The sequence below is a fragment of the Ixodes scapularis genome, unplaced genomic scaffold, assembly GCF_016920785.2.
Source record: "Ixodes scapularis isolate PalLabHiFi unplaced genomic scaffold, ASM1692078v2 PGA_scaffold21__2_contigs__length_744675, whole genome shotgun sequence".
NCBI lineage: Eukaryota > Metazoa > Arthropoda > Arachnida > Ixodida > Ixodidae > Ixodes > Ixodes scapularis.
This window is the reverse complement of record NW_024609848.1, coordinates 658,974-675,684: the sequence shown is the minus strand read 5'-3', so window position 1 is coordinate 675,684 and position 16,711 is coordinate 658,974. Positions and strand designations below refer to the sequence as shown.

General features: G+C 46.4%; 1 protein-coding gene across 4 annotated transcripts in view; it reads right to left on the bottom strand.

Moving 5' to 3' along the window:
- LOC8035152 (ATPase family protein 2 homolog) overlaps positions 1–10,906 on the bottom strand; it is a 28,472-nt gene extending 17,566 nt beyond the window's left edge. For 2 of the 4 annotated variants that reach the window (XM_042291087.1, XM_042291086.1), the window contains exons 1-9: positions 10,547–10,900; positions 6,888–7,220; positions 5,659–5,888; positions 4,542–4,833; positions 3,971–4,100; positions 2,109–2,165; positions 1,734–1,854; positions 1,124–1,258; positions 110–1,027 (exon numbers count right to left, since the gene is read on the bottom strand). In XM_042291087.1, coding sequence (XP_042147021.1) covers positions 110–1,027; positions 1,124–1,258; positions 1,734–1,854; positions 2,109–2,165; positions 3,971–4,100; positions 4,542–4,833; positions 5,659–5,888; positions 6,888–7,220; positions 10,547–10,730 — 2,400 coding nt within the window. In that variant the 5' untranslated portion in view covers positions 10,731–10,900. Of the gene's footprint in view, positions 1–109; positions 1,028–1,123; positions 1,259–1,733; positions 1,855–2,108; positions 2,166–3,970; positions 4,101–4,541; positions 4,834–5,658; positions 5,889–6,887; positions 7,221–7,472; positions 7,532–10,546 lie in introns of those variants that run through there. The other 2 variants (XM_029987002.4, XM_040213951.3) reach the window with 2 other exon arrangements.
- Positions 10,907–16,711: the final 5,805 nt, after the last annotated feature.

Here is a 16,711-nt window from a genome sequence, read left to right as displayed (position 1 = left end):
GCCTTATCACGTCTAGACACTCTGCTACCACAGAAAGCACTTTGTGGGGGCACGGCACGACAACTAGGCACAAGCAGTTGCTCCGCATGCTACTGGTCCTATTGCTTACCTGTAAACAGGCGAAGACGAGCGGGTTAGACATGCTGCCGCAAAGCGTACCGTGCCCACCACTAGCACAGTGAAGTCCGTTCCAGTCTTTTAAGACACCCAGGGGCGTGGCAGTTCTTGAAGATGATTGGTGCAGCCTTGTAACGTGGTCGAAAGACGTGTCATCGGCGATCGATGTCTCGCCGTGGCGGATGTAGCATGACGATGACGGGGCAAAAGACACTATGCCCGTGTCGGACGCGGAAAAAATGATCGGCAAAGGAATCACCGAAGGCTCGTGGCTTTTCCCCGCGCCAAAAAGCAGGACCTGTAAACAGGCGAAGACGAGCGGGTTAGACATGCTGCCGCAAAGCGTACCGTGCCCACCACTAGCACAGTGAAGTCCGTTCCAGTCTTTTAAGACACCCAGGGGCGTGGCAGTTCTTGAAGATGATTGGTGCAGCCTTGTAACGTGGTCGAAAGACGTGTCATCGGCGATCGATGTCTCGCCGTGGCGGATGTAGCATGACGATGACGGGGCAAAAGACACTATGCCCGTGTCGGACGCGGAAAAAATGATCGGCGAAGGAATCACCGAAGGCTCGTGGCTTTTCCCCGCGCCAAAAAGCAGGACCTGTAAACAGGCGAAGACGAGCGGGTTAGACATGCTGCTGCAAAGCGTAACGTGCCCACCACTAGCACAGTGAAGTCCGTTCCAGTCTTTTAAGACACCCAGGGGCGTGGCAGTTCTTGAAGATGATTGGTGCAGCCTTGTAACGTGGTCGAAAGACGTGTCATCGGCGATCGATGTCTCGCCGTGGCGGATGTAGCATGACGATGACGGGGCAAAAGACACTATGCCCGTGTCGGACGCGGAAAAAATGATCGGCGAAGGAATCACCGAAGGCTCGTGGCTTTTCCCCGCGCCAAAAAGCAGGACCTGTAAACAGGCGAAGACGAGCGGGTTAGACATGCTGCCGCAAAGCGTACCGTGCCCACCACTTATTAACGTGGCCTACTCTTGCACCCAGCTCACCTGAAGTCGTCCCGACGCCGTGGGCACTCCAATCTCGAGTTCCCTGTCGAGGCGGCCAGGCTGGCGCAGCGACGGATCCACGTTGTTGGGTCGGTTAGTGGCGCCCAGAACTAGCACCCACTTCTCTTGCATTGACTGGTTTAGGGAAAACAAAACCAGACACTTTAGATGAATACGTGTAGCTCGAAAAAGTAGGTAATGGTGGTTCCTTTGCAGCGTCCTGTGAAATGAACTGCGGCGATAGTTGAGGCGCCACACACTTTGCTGCACACGGTAAACCCTATCGTGTTTCAACATAGAAGACTTCTGACCCACTAAACTTAGCAAAACAAAGGGAAGGGAGGAGGTGGAAATGACACTGCGATGTCACTGCGCAACGTCATTACTGCAATTCTCTGCTAATTTTGTGGACAAAAATTTTGCGCTGGATTAGGGGCCACGTTAGCTCCTGACACGCAAATACACCTCAGGGTATGCTGCAAAACCTCACCAATAGCGCACGTTGCTGTAATAGAAGAAAGCAACACCAGAATCCATCATATGCATTTTTGCAAATACGGCTCAAAGAGACTTGAGGTTATCTCCATAAAGAAAAATGGGTGGTGCTCACCGGCAAATTGTCCAGCAATGCCACCAAGGTCGACACCGCCCTAGCTTCCTGGCTGGATGTGCCGGCTTCACGCTTGGGACACAGGGCGTCGATCTCGTCCACAAAGAGGACGCTTGGTGCCCTGACAGAACAACAGTGCAATGCTCACATGTCTGCATCTACTGCTCGCAACTTGTGGCCCTAGTGCAACATTTATTTAGCCCAAGTGTAACTTCTAGCCCTAGTGCAACTTCTGATCCGAGTACAACTTTTAGTCCAAATGTAACTTTTAGCCTAAGAGCAACTTCTGGCTTTAGTGCAACTTCTGGCCTTAGTGCAACTTCTGGCCCTGGTGTAACTTCTGGCCCGAGTGCAACCCAGAGAGGAGTAGCTTACCTCTCGACTGCGTCCTTGAAGACGTTTCTCAGAGCAGCTTCCGTTTCCCCATAGTACCTGTGCCGAAAAATGCCGTGCGAGATGTCACAAACTTCGCCACGCATTATGCTTAAAGGGGCCCTGCAATCATATTTAAGCGTCTACCTTTTTTTGCGGTTTCCACGTCTCTTGGGGTTCAGGCAAGCCAGCGGGCACGGAGAGAGTAACTAAATATCAGTGCGTCATATTTTAACCGGACGACACGAAAACCTCCTCCACCGACGGGGGCGACCCGTGGTACCGAAAACGCGCGAAATGTGACGTCTTTGGTCCTGGGCTTACTACTGGTCAGAGCGGCTAAAAGCTTCTTTTTAGTCGAAATACAAAACATAAGTGGCGCGAACCGTTTCAATTATTTATAAAAGTAGTTTTTGTTCAGTATTTTAGATCAGAAAAGAAACAAATGCAGTTTATAAAGTACGGAAACAAGAAATGACCCGTCAACATACCCGCCACCAAGCGGTGGATAAGGCGGCGCATACTAGAAAAGAGTAGTGGGATCAGGCGCCGACACGGAAAGGTCCCGGATGGACGCGGCGGCGCTGCAGTCGTTTACGGACTGGAGGATCTGACCGGCTCCGAGCGTTCCGAAGGCCTTCCGCGAGTAGCTTTGTCTTGCATTTTGGCTATTTCGCGGTACGGCAGTGCGAAGGGACTCCCATCCTGAACTTATCTTTACCCCCTGTTTGCTGTCGTTTAAGGCCAATGAAGTGTCATGCCGAATTAGTGTTTAATCGCGCAGCAAACGCAATGAGAGCCGCTCTGGCTGCCCGCTGCATACAGCCTATCCAGAACACGCTTTAGTGGCGCCCTCTCGCGCCGTCGACACGGCAGCGCGGCAGCTGTGAGCGCTCGTTGAACTCACTATCCCTCCTCTAGTTCACGGTCACTCAAGCAACCAAGGACGTCATGAGGGAGGATATTTTTTGCTTGTTTTTGTAATTTTAATTTGCCTATAACTTTTAAAATAAAGCGAAATTCGAGAAAAGAAAAGTTACATTAAGTTACTACGGTCAGTGCGCTCAGGTTTGGTGCAAATTAAAAATTAGTAAAAAAGTGCTTGCAGGGCCCCTTTAAGCTGTCATCACCCACTTGCAAAAATGCAAGCTTGCTGTGTCAGTGTTTCGGCAGCAGAAAGGCAGTGTAGTTGGAAATGTCATCTTATGTCACTACCGTAGAGAGTCTATTAGTCAGCAGAGCACAGGTCAGTAACGTGCACTGTGTATTCGTGATTGCTCAAACTCATACCGCTACAACGTCCCGGAAGTTAGCTCCTGATATTAAGATCTACAGTGTAGTGTGAGCTTTCACTGCACAAGCTGCCAAACTTGTGCAGTGAAAACTGAGGAAGCTTGGCACCTTTCACTGAAGAAGGTTTGTAATCTCCCCAACTGGTGTGTTTCTACCCCAAACTAAAAGGAAAATAAAAAGGAACTCTTGTTTTAAAGGGCAATGTTGATCTGTTTAAAACCCCTCAATCAAACTCTCGCTTCACATTTCTTACAAGTACCAACAACCATCACTGTGTGAACACAAAAGTCGCATGCCACGAGTGAGCGTTCTGCCGCCATTTGCTTCCAAAGGCTTCTGTGCCATCATTTGGATCAAAGGGCTGCACAAGGCACATACATTCTGCAGTGGCGCATTTGTCGCTACTTGTAAGACAAGCACAGACACATCAAGGGAATTTAGATCAGCCCCCTTAGTGCTGCCACCTTTGAGGCAATTTTGACAATAGTCAATGTTAGCAGACATGCTATTAAGAAGGGGGTCTTGTACAACAAGACACAAAGTGAAGGGAAAAATTTGCAGTGTATTCTTACTTGCTGAAGACCTGCGGCCCATCAAGCACCACAAGACTTGCTCCCGATTCGGCTGCAACCGCCCGTGCAAGCAAGGTCTTTCCCGTGCCAGGCGGCCCAAACAGTAGTGCTCCCCTGGGAGGCTTCAGGCCTGTTAAGAAAAACAGTGTGCTAGCAACACTGGTACATCATGACTGAGTTAAAAAAAGACAAGACAGAGAGAAAGAAATTGACGGGAAGGAAAAATCATACTTTTGTTTTCTAGGCTAGGTAGCACAAGCTACCGCCCATCATAAAAAGCACAATCGTTAGCATCCATCCATGCATCCATAGGCTTGAGAATCGAATTGCACGTTACGACAGATGCAGACTGTTGACACGCTAAATCGGATACTTTCACAAAAAGGGTTTACACTAGCATATATTACACAAGCGACCTTTCCTTCTTCTGCTGTAGCTTGGGCTTCGTTCACACATAAAGAGAAACAAACTATAGCTATATATTTGTTCTCTAAAACTGGCAGCTTCTGGGGGAACGTCCACGTTACACGGCACCGCATTGCTGCCAAAATTCAAACATAAGCAAACTCACCGAAACGTGAGAAGGTGGCAGGGTGCCTGGCAGGCACCTCGACCAGCTCTCGCAGCTGCTGGATCTCCCTGTCCAGCCCTCCGATCTGGTCGTACCCCGCCCTATGGGACACCTCCGGCCCCACGCTGCCCTCCTCCATGACGGTGACTTCCGTGCCGATCGTGATGCGGTGAAAAACCGCCGACGAAATGCGAGACCCCGCCCTCCCTTCAGGTGCCTTTGGAGTATTGAATGCAGCCGGGCCTTGCCTGCTCGGGGTTAGTGGCATCCTCTGTGGCGGTGTTGAATGAACCTGGGAAATAAATTAAATAAACCAAATGGGCCCTTTTCAAAACCCCATCAAGCAACATTGGTGCTCGCTGTTTCTCGGGCATGAGAGGAATCATACGTTTGCTTAGGCTAGGTGGCAAAAGCTAATGCCCGTTCCAAAGGGTACAGCCAGTCATCCATCCATTCATTCATCCATCCATCCGGGCACAGAGCGTGTGATTGGAACCAAGTACTCATCGAACGCTAATGCAGCAATCGTTTCTGATACAAGCTGAGCCGAGTTCACGCCGTATGCTGTTGCAGCTCTCGTGTCCCAAACTATGCCCAAACTATGGCAAACTCGGATAACGGCTGCAGCAGCTACCTTATTCACTATTAAGCTGAGACTGCAGTGTGAGCTACTTGCCTGGCGGACCAATCAGCCGCCTCCTTTTCGTCACCTGACCTGGCTCTCTGCATGCGGGTATGGGCGGGAGAGTGACGACGTGGCGAAAGAGAGACGTACGACTGGTCCAACGAGGACGTAGCTTCCACCGCAGTCTCAGCTCAGAGTTGAACGGAGTACAGATAGCCCACATTTTTTAAAATGGTCTATTCATATCTCGAGCACAAAAATAAAATGGACATCACATACGATCACGACTGATTTTGTAATGTTTAAAAGAGTGCCTCCTTACATTTGGTGCGACAGACAGAACTAGCTGCAACGTGTCTTTACCGTCAACACGGCTGGTTGGCCAAAGAAGGTCGCCACCGGACAAAACAATGCTTCCCCCATGTGCTTCGTAATATGCAGCATTAAAACCCACCTGAGCCCTAAAATATGCTAGGATTCAAGACGCCTCACTTGAGCGGACGACGGCCTTGGAGTTTTTGAAGCACTGGGGCTACTGTGTCCTTCGCTAACGGTGAGGTGCTGTAGCTTCTCTTCGAGATCATCACCATCAACCGACGACGAGCAAAGCAGGTCACCCGACGAAAGTCCTCCTTCGCCTTTTGCGGACAGCACGGTAAACCGCAGGTCGTGACCGTAGACACGGCACTGCAGTTTCGATCCGGTCCTCACGAAGACACCCACTGGGTAAGAATAGAGACACAAGCAGTTGGTGTCTCATTCTTCTGTGCCAACAACACTGTGTAAAAGGTAAAGCAGTTGCTTGCGTCCCTGTAACACCCACCAATTAAAATGCAGTCGGCCATCTTACATACATAAAATTGAAAGAATAAAACACAGAGGACAAGCACAGGACAACCACAAGGCCAGGCCATCTTAGAACTTTTCATCTCGAGGACTCCCCCCCCCCTTTTCTGGACTGAGTGCCAATGAATGTGTCCTGGTCTTGGCATTGATGCAGTGTAGCAGTGCCTATGCAGAGTGCAAGTTCATCTGCTTCTTTTGCAGGGGTAGTGGTGACGTCAGAATGCTGAGCTCTGATTGGCCCTGATTGAAGGATAGAATGTAGACCTTAAGGCAAGCTGCCTTGATGTCTACCCACTATCCTTCAATCAAAGCCAACAGGAGCTCGGCGTTCTGCCGTCGCCACAACCCCTGCAAATGAAGCAGACAAACTTGTGCTCCGCATAGAACTTGTAAACAATACTCCACATACTACAGTGTGTTTGGCTCATAGTTATGCGTAACTGGGTGGGTTCAGATCTCCCTGCATCAATGATCCAGTTCAGACAAGACGTCCTGCCAGTTATTTAATCTCTCCATGTAGCAGGGTTATGAGGGCATTCAGACTAATTTGCCGGTATGTTTCGTTCAACAAATAACTCGTTAAGACGAAACTTTTTGTTCAGCGAATAACTCATTAAGACGAAACTAAAAGGTCAGCTATTATGGCAAACTGACATAATAAATAAAAAAGCTAACACAAATGGTTCTAAATCGTTTTAATGTTAATCCAGACTCCTCCTATGTAACATACTAAATTAGCTGTCAACATTTTTGCTACGCTAAAACTTGATCTAACATTTGAAGTAAAAAAAAAAACGCTTGCTTTCAAGTGACAATCTAGCAGACTGCATAGAGATAGTAGTTGAGCCGAAAAAGCACACGGTGGTGCTGCTTACAATTTTGTTGAAGAATGCATCTCTGCAGCTCGAGTACGGAAACTTGCTGCAACTTCTCATCCGGCATCAATGTTACGGAGCTTGCTCCAACGATGCAGTCAGAGTGCTTTGCCACAGTCACTTTTCTCGGCACGCTCGGTTTGGGCTGCCTGTGGATGGAGACTCCGGTGAGGCCAATATTCCGAGAAGGCCATGCCACAAGCAAGTGCCTTTCTCCGTCTTCACAGAGCTCCACCACATCTTTTATGCCGATGTCGCACATCCTCATGCATGAGGGATTTAGGTAGAGGAGCTGGGATTTCGTCGAATTGGACAAGCCAGCCGTATCGTCTGCTGCAAAGGAAAATAAAAAAATGAGTGACTTTTTCAGCATAACTTGGCAAAAGGTGAAAGCTACAGCCCCCAGGAGTCAATCAGCGATGAAGGAAAGCATGGAATTTAATACTTGCACGGTACCCTTATTTAAAAAATCTTGGTATAGTGCAAATTACAAAACATTTCAATTATAAACTTTTGCGTATCAGATGTCTATAAGCCAATATCAACTTGTTGCTATATCCATCACCAATATAAAACAAAGGGTACCTGCACATTCCAGCCGTTGTGTTGACATTCGGACACCTTGATCAAGAGCATGCAATGGCTTCTAGATGTTGCAGTTTTCGCTACCGGATGTATTAAATAGTGTGCAGAGATGTGGAATAGATTTTATAAGTTTCAACCAAAAAGATATTAGATCTCTCTTTCTCTTGTGTTTAACTTTGTTTTTTTGAATAGAATCATCTTCAGATAGGGGAATATTTTTTATGGTTTATACCAGTGGTTCTCAATCATTGATGTTTCGCAGACCCCTTGTGGACCGGCGGAGATGATGGAGGACCCCTTCGTGGTGAGGAAAGGGAAAGGTATAGGTTAATTATGATAATGATTTAATAAATGGATATAACTAAGGGTTAATGTTAAGTAGACTTCTCTCATAGGCACACAAACCAGAAAACGCACCCGAAAATTAGAATGTTTCTTCTCAATTCGAAAAAAGACTATTTTTATTGCCGGGCTTGACTAATGAGTCAGGGCTTCGCGGACCCCCACTTGAGAACCACTGGTTTATAATATGGTTTGTCTAAGCCGGTTTTTTTATGGTTGTATGTTGATGTTGTAAAATTCATTACCATGTATACTATCTTTCTCTGATGCTAGTAGGGAGAAGAACTATGTCAAGTTAACTGCCGGTTTTTTTTCTCTCCTTCCCCTTTTCTACTGGAGAGAAACAATAAAGTTGAAAGTTGAAAAGCCCTCCATAGGAGGAGAGCACTTCAAAGGGTGCATTGTCCCATGTGGCTCCCTTCGACGCTCCGACTGGCTCGGGGGAGCAAATCTTTCGACATTTCAGCAATCACAGTTCACGTACACGTGCTAGATCACAGTCCAGCCAGCGCACGCTCGCAGCTGCAGCCAATCAGAAAAAACTCGCACAAAACACATATCACAACAGGTTCGTTCGATTTACTTGCACCTCCTGCACTGGTGCAGAAAACTGTAGGGCAGTGTACTTCTAGTATGTGTATGCGGAGTGAAAGTTTGTCTGCTTCTTTTGCAGGTGTAGTGGTGACGTCAGAACTCCGAGCTCCGATTGGCTATGATTGAAGAATAGTGGGTAGACCTCAAAAGAGCTTGCTTTGAGGTATATCTACTATCCTTCAATCAGAGCTCGGTGTTCTGATGCCACCAAACCCCTGCAGAAGAAGCAGACGAACTTGCTCTCCGCATTGACATACGACTGGAAGTACACTGTCCTACACGTTTCTGCACCGGTGCAGGAGGTGCATGTAAATCGAACGAGCCTAGCAATGAACGCGCCCTGAGAGGCTTTTAAACCCATTCGAGACTTTTTACATGTCTTCCTCCAGCAAAAGGGGATAAAAATGTCCCCGCTTTGTTGTAAAAACAGACATGTCCTGCATAACATTGATTCACGTATCATGACTTTAATGAGTTAAGAACTAAAAAATTAAATAGGGTGACCCAAGTCACCAGTCTCGATCTAAAATGGACCATGAAAATCGACGCTTGCAAGTAGCAATCTAAACTTCTTGTCGAAGGTGTATTTCACAGCTAGGTCGACCGGTTTTTTCTTGTAAAATTACAAAGCGTAGCTCTCTTTCTGTAAAAATAAAGCCAAGAAACTTGCCGGGGTCTATGGCGGGCGGCGACGCAGACAACCAAGTCGAGTAGTGGGGTGTGTTTGGCATTCGCACTGATAGCTGGTGCTACCTCCTTATCGCCACAGCTTGCGACCACCGTGGTTTATTAAAATGAACATAATCTTTTTGAAATGTACCTTTGGTTAAAAAATAAATGTGGACAATAAAAGCAAAACTTAAAGTTAAAAAAACGCATCTGCATAACGAGGGCACTTTTGTTGCCAACAGATTTCGTCTGCGTGTCGTCTGCTTTCTTTCGCTGGTTGGCCACACCCAACGTTACTAGATTACCTCAGTTGTGGAACTCCTGCAGAAGGGGGTACCCCCCTTCACTCACTTCAGTCTGCCTCCCGTCGTTTGAAGCGCCATCTAGATTTTCGTTTCATAACAGTGTGGTCTATAGACGCTTTGCAGCAGCTGTGCATGGGCGCCGCCATAAGCGACCTTCAGTTTTTGTTTCCTCTTATTCCGTTCGCTTCACGTCATCATTGCCACAGCAGAACAGGTTATTGCGACTTTAGGTGCTACTGCGTCCTTTTCCTCATCATAGACCTCTTTGGAGGCTCATAAACGCCCGCTTCGGTGGCTCGGCATCTCGATAAAACAGGAGAAGGTCAGCTATGGCGGCTCAATCTGGCGCGTGTGCAAAGCGTCTATAGAGCAGACCTTGAATCCATCTAGACGCTGTGCTTCGGAATGTATGTATTTCATTGAATACACCGCAGTAACCATAGCAGCCGCCTGGCGCGTCGAGCAATGGGAGGCGAGTCATGGTGAGTGAGGGGGGTACTGCTCGTGCAAGCAGCGTCTATGAGCAGTTCCGTAACTGAGCAAATCTAATAATGTTGGCTACACCTTCCAACGCTGCTCCCGACGCCATCTATCAATACGAACGCCAAACACACCCCTACTCGACTTGGTCGTCTGCGTCGCCGCTTGCCGCAGACCCTGGCAAGTTTCTTGGCCCTATTTTTTTTTTTTTTTTTTTTTTTTTTTACAGAAGAGTTACGCTTTGTAATTTTAACAGAAAAACCGACCTGTGAAATACACCTTTGACGAAAAGTTCAGATTGCTACGTGCAGGCGTCGATTTTTAAAGTACATTTTAGATCGAGCCTGGTGACTTGGGTCACCCTATAGATTTCAGCCTCTTGCCGGTTAAGAAAAGCATGACAAGCTCCTCCCAGAAAGCCCTCCACTCTTTCCACTTTTGCAGAGAGAACGCTGGAGAGGATGAAGCCAGCAATCATGGCAAGCAGAGCTTTGTGGCAGGGCTTTTCCCGCGTTTATCAACCTGTAACAGACTATAGTACTGTAACTGCCAACAAATCAATGTGCGAGGAAACTTGCAGATTGTTAAAGTAAATCTGCAAGCCCCGTCAAAATACAAAAGTCGGAAGCATATACTAGATACAACTTCTCTTTCGTCACGTATATCTAAAGAGTCGCCCCTCACCGGGTAGTGCTTGCAGTGTGCCGTGTAGAACGCAGTCTCTTATAAAATCGTGCTTTGGATCATCATCACCGCTCAACTTTGAGCAACAGTGTTCGTGAAGTGTAACGTCTTTCGTAGCCAGGATGACGCCACATGACGTGCACTGCTGCCAGTCTGCCTTGGAAGACTTCCCTTTGGGAGGCATACCGTTCTATTCAAGTGTAACCATGAGACGCAGAAGAACGTATCGTTGGATAAAGCAGCGTCGCCGGAGTTAAAGAACTCAATAAGGCCACACACAACCACATGCAGCGGGAGGGTCGATCAACGCACGTGTTTTTGTTGTGATCAAGACGGGTCGCTTGTCATGAATGGAGGGACGCACGCCAGGGACGCCAGGCATATACGGCTCTGACGCCAGGAGCGGAGCGTGCGACAGGTGGCGCTACCATTCTTCTCTTTTCATTGTCTGTATCTCTCAAGTTTTGAACAGCGCCACTGGCGAGAACCATCAGATATGTTTAGGTCGTTTAGGTCGCGTTTCCACTGCGAGTAGCGTTGCGTACTTTCAGACTCTGTTAGTGCACGTGAACCATTAGCAGGCGCCGAGAGAAGCTGATAGACGCTAGTTTACGCCCGTGAAAGGTGCATGATCGGACGCTAAAACGCCGCGTCACGTCAGCATTAAATGGTCGCGTCTGGCCGAGAGGTAGCGCCAGTAGCGCTGGCTGCATACCCTCTGAATCCTCCAAATAAAAATTAATAAAAATAATTTGGACAATAAATCATTTTGCTGCTAATCGTAATTCTAATTTGCAAGTTTTTTTTTGTTTTTTTTTGTTTTTTTTTTTTTACAGCAAAGCTGTTTTGCTTTAGGATCTGGAAAAAAAATGCGTCCGCGGATTGACAGAAAACTCCCCATTGGTCGTGGCAAGTATGAATGAATAAAAATAAAAAGAGGGGCAACCAGCGTGAGTCAGCCTTCCTTGGCATTACTATAGGTCCTAAGCCCTTGTTATCATCTCTAGGCATTGTCCTCGAGGTTGCCGGAGAGACCATCCTCTAGGCATCGTCCTCGAGGTCCTCGTAGACGTCGTCCTCAAGGTCGTCCTAGGCGTCATCCTCTAGGATCGTCCTAGAAGTCGTCTTTGAGGTCATCCTAGACATCGTCCTCTAGGCATCATCCTAGATGTCGTAAAAGTAATAGCTTCATTGGTCCTCCTTCACGTGAAGTGGAAGGGCTCTAAAATTTTTGCTACGTAATGGACCTTTTCCGCATACCGACAGCACCAGGCGGTGGATGCACGAACTAAAAATCGAGGAAGTGACCAACCTGCGCTACCAATCGATAATGGGAGCTGCGCTACCAGCTTCTTCGCTCTCCGAGTTGTGGCGCGTGCCCGACGCGACTTCAAAAAGGGGCCCCCATCCGTGGCATCCACCCAAACGTCGTGTTTTTCTTTCCATCCAATTTCTTTTTTTCTTGTGTAACAGAATTATATATATGCTGCAATTACCTGTTCTACTCGCTGATCCACAGCCTCCTTCCGAATTTCCTCGATTTTTCGTGCCGACTTCCGCCGCTTGGCATCGGGCGCTCGCGCGTGCGCAGAACGCTTCTTGGAAAAGGTCCATTCTTTTCTAAAAGTGCATCATTTTTTTATTTCATAGTTTTCAGATTTTTATTGTGCACAGCTCTTAGCACTGGTGATACTGGGATGATTTACATTAATAATGCCGCATAAAAAATGATTTCTAGTCTTTGTGAAGCAAATTTATGAAGTGGACAACAAATGCAGAAAGCAAGTTCATCTGCTTCTTTTGCAAGGGCTGGGGTGACGCCAGAACGCCGAGCCTTGATTGAAGGATAGTGGGCAGACCTCAAGGCAGCTTGCTTTGAGGACTACCCACTATTCTTTAATCGGAGCCAATCAGAGCTCGGCATCCTGACATCAAACCTCTGCACAAGCAGCAGACAAACTTGTACTCCACATAAGCTTAGCCCAGCGGCAAGTCCGCTTTGCGCATGGCTCAAGAGACTGCTCCGACGCTGTAAAAGGACTAATTTCGTACAGCGGCATTCGCTTTGCGCGTGGCAAAGCGAATGCCGCTGTACGAAATTAGTCTTTTTACAGCGATAGCTGTTAGTGCCTTTTCAGTGAAAAACAGCAATGTTCGAATGCAAAATCCCAGGTGAATACCACCCAGAATACAAGACCTGCACCTCTCCCCCCCAAAACATCATCACTAGTGGATCTACGCGGCGCTGCCTAGATCCTCATAGATCCTCACAGAACCACGTCAAATGTGGCACAAAAGTGCAGAGCTCAAATTGCCAACCAGGCATAGGCTGTTCCGACTGCATCTTTGATTTCGAAACCTGCACACTAAAGTATCTGGAGCCCCTACACCTCACGCTTGCGGTCGTCAGCTACTGGCTGCAACAGGCGTGTTCGCTGACCAGCTCCATCCGTTGCTGCTGAACAAGGTTTTCCTGCAATTGCTTCCACGAGCGAGCCAGTCCTCGAAGTATGTCTAAAGAAAACCGCAATCAGCGGACGACCCGAACCCTGCAAGCATCGAGGAAGTCCTGCTTGGCGTGTCTGACGAGCAGATTACGAGAGTCATCGTAAACGATTGAGACCTGCAAGAACTTTTAGAAGTTTTAGAGCCGCCCCGCATCCCTTGCGACACCAACCTTATGTATTGCCAGCTGCAGACGTGTTTGCTGTTTGGGAGGATGGTCAACAGGGTGCTGCTTCGGTTGCACAGACGCACAGTTCCATCATTCCATCATTCGTTCAATGGCCCTTTCCTATACAACTTTACTGAGGAGCCGGACACACGACCCAACCCAGACTTGTTCATAGCAGAATACCTCGGACGGAGATCTCCTCCTGAAGTTACGTTTTCGGGATTTTACAAATAAAAGTTCTGCAGTGTACCTTCCGACTATGCAGAGTGCAAGTTCATCTGCTTCTTTTGCAACGGTTGTGTCATGATCAGAACGCTGAGCTCTGATTGAAGGATAGTGAGTAGAGCTCAAGGCAGCATGCTTTGAGGTCTATCCAAAGCGTGCTGAAACGGCGGAATAGACCCTTTAGAAATTTCCAAATGATGCATAAATTTTGGGAGACCGTCATTAGTAGCTGTCATGCAGCATGAGTATGCATTGGGCACGAGCACTTCGTCAGCATTCAGAGTGTACTTGGATCGAAACGCATTCCACACGAATACTGCGTCAGTGCTGGGCGCGAACTCAGAACCAATCACAGGCTTCATGCCGGAAGCGATGAGACCAACTATGCATCATTTCACAATTTCAGGAAGGGTTTATAGGACACTAAACACCAGCCGGAGACACGTTCCGGACACAGAAGCTGAACCGCTGTTTTAAGCAGAGAATTGCGTCATCGAGGAAGAAGAACAATGCTCGCAACCAATTAATTCCGACAAAGAAGAGTTGGAGTCGTTAGTACCTTTGACGAATAGGCTTGCAGACCTGCAATGCAGAGACGTAGCCCATTTCCATGTCGTGTATCCTGTGCAGGTTTTTTTTTATGTCATGTTCACCGCAATTTAGCACAAAGATCCAAACACAATATTTGCACTTTCTGGCATTTTAGTCGCACTGGTTAGCGCCGAACGCCAAACGTGCACCACAGTTGGTTCTGCATGTGCTTGCATTCGACCAAATTGATATTTTCAGTGGTGGACAATTTGCAGCGTTAACCAAATGAGGGGGGGGGGGCAGGGGGAATGGAGCAATTTTGCATTTGAGTTCACTAGTCTTGCTTGTGTACACAAAATGGATGCTGCCAGTATCCAAAGCACACTTCTTAAGATGGCTTCGAGGGAAATTCTTTCACTTGGCGCGTGTATATACTAGATAATGCTTCAACATTAAAAAATCGTGCACCTATTATTGGGAGTTTCGTGCTTGTCTTTTAATTTTAGGAACCCATTTAGCTTGATTTATATTTTCAACTCTCTTAGTAAAAGGTTCAGACTTGAATTTGCATCTGTAATATGTAATTCACTATCAAAATAAGCCGTAAATGTCGAGCTTGTTCAGAAAAGAACAAAAAAATATATAGTTTATGACAGGTACTTATAATGGCATACTTATTATGACAATGAATATCTGCTAGAAAAATATTCTCTTTCACTTTTGTCCAAGAGAAGAGAGGCTTGTGACACAAGCTTTTCTAGGTAAAGTTGCAAATAGCGCTATCAACTTGGCTCACGTCCTCTGTAAAGTTAATTTTCATGTCAATTTTTGCTCTACCAGGCATTTAAGTGAATGTTTGAACCACTTGTCCGATTTAAATGACATTTACAGCCTACAGGGCTTGTTTCTGTTGGCGTTGAGAAAATTTCTGCCAAATTTTGTTAACCTGGGTGAAGTACAAAAAAAATAGCAAATCTTTTTGAAATAAATTACTTATAAATGTGTTGTTTTTATGAGTTATATTGATTTAGGAAAGTTGACAGCAGATAGCTATGGAGCTATATTTCTACATTATAGTACCACCTTTCATGACATAAAAGCCACATACACACAAATACAGTCGAATCTCGTTAATTCGAACTCAAGGGGGACCGAAAATTTGTTTGAATTACCGGGAGTTTCCTCCCATAGGGACGCTTAGGATGGGACCTGCATGTTAGTTTGAATTATCCGCAAGTTTGAATGAAGAGAGTTTGAATTAATGAGAGTCGACTGTACTGTTTTTTTAGATGTCTATCCTTTGTCCAAAATTTTAGTTCTTGAGCATGAAAAATTACAAAAATAAAAAAATACAAGCTCATAGTTATCTTCCCCTTCAAATTTCACCCCAGAAAAACTCATAAAAGTGAATCCAAGTTATGTGCTAACAAAACAACAGTTTTCCTCAAGTAAAATTTATGCCAAAAGGGGGAATAAATTAATTAATTAACCGAGAATAATTCATAAAAAATTAACTATGCAGTGTAAACTTATGAAGCTTTCTGGGAGTACTCTCTAGATGTTGGTGGATGTAAATGACATTTTTCACAACCAACGTTTTTAGCAGAAATCGTTTTTTCTGGGTAGTGTCCGCCCTTAATCTTTTGATAGTCACTCACCCTGCGAGATTTCATCCCTTTCTTGGATCCAGTCGCTCTATAGAGAGTATTTACTAGACGCCATTATTGTGGGTGCTGTTTAGAGCGCATGCTCAGAACGAGCTCACATCAATAGGCTGCTAAGACCGGTACTCTTGATGGTGCGGAATGCACGTTGCAAAAGAACTGTGGAAGCTCGCTATCAGCACGCGCTCAGCATTCGCGCACACAGCTATGGCCGCCAGTGAATACTCCCTATAACAGTATCACCGCTCCGGATCTCGACATCTGTGCATCAAACTCCCAAGTTCCACCGCCTGTTGACTAATTCAACCTTTACTAATTTATATTTTTGTATGTTGTACAAGTATTTATATCAGTGGGTGTTCAGCAGGATCCTGCATATTTTTGTTTCTTATGGCGTTTTTGTGGAAGTGCACCAATCTAAAGACCGTAGTGGTTGTTTTCGAGAACTTTAAAGAAAGAGTATAATTATTATTATTATTATTATTATACTGGTTTAGTCGATGCCTTATAACGAATCCTTTCACTGGCCTTAAAACCAGGGTGTCGAACCGGAACCGAATCGAACCGAAAACCGGAACCGAACCGGTATTTTTTCCGGAACTGAACCCGAACCCGAACCTTTATATTGTTATCGCGATGAACCGGAACTGAACCGGAAAAAAAACAACGGTTACCGGCTCATGTCAAAACGGTTCGGCCACGCGCTGTTGACAAGGAATGTGCTATCAATGCCATTTGTTTTTTAAGTGCCGTCAACTGACACACAACTCGCTTACATATTTTTCTTCTCCACTCACTCTTGGGAATATAAACGCTGAATCCATTAATCTTGACAAACGCTACATCCTTTAGACGTCCAGGTAATATAGTGTGCGGTGTAGTAAGTTTTGTGCGAGTGGCGGCCGCTGACGAAAGCCAGCACCACGATGCATCCGGTTTCGTATAGGCACTTAGAAGCTAACATATTCGTGAAACAGCGAACTCTTCTATTTTAATATTTATCCTATTACGTCCTTCTGGCCTTGCGTTCGGTGAAGTGTTTTTCATATTCCGTATCTTGTATAATGAAAA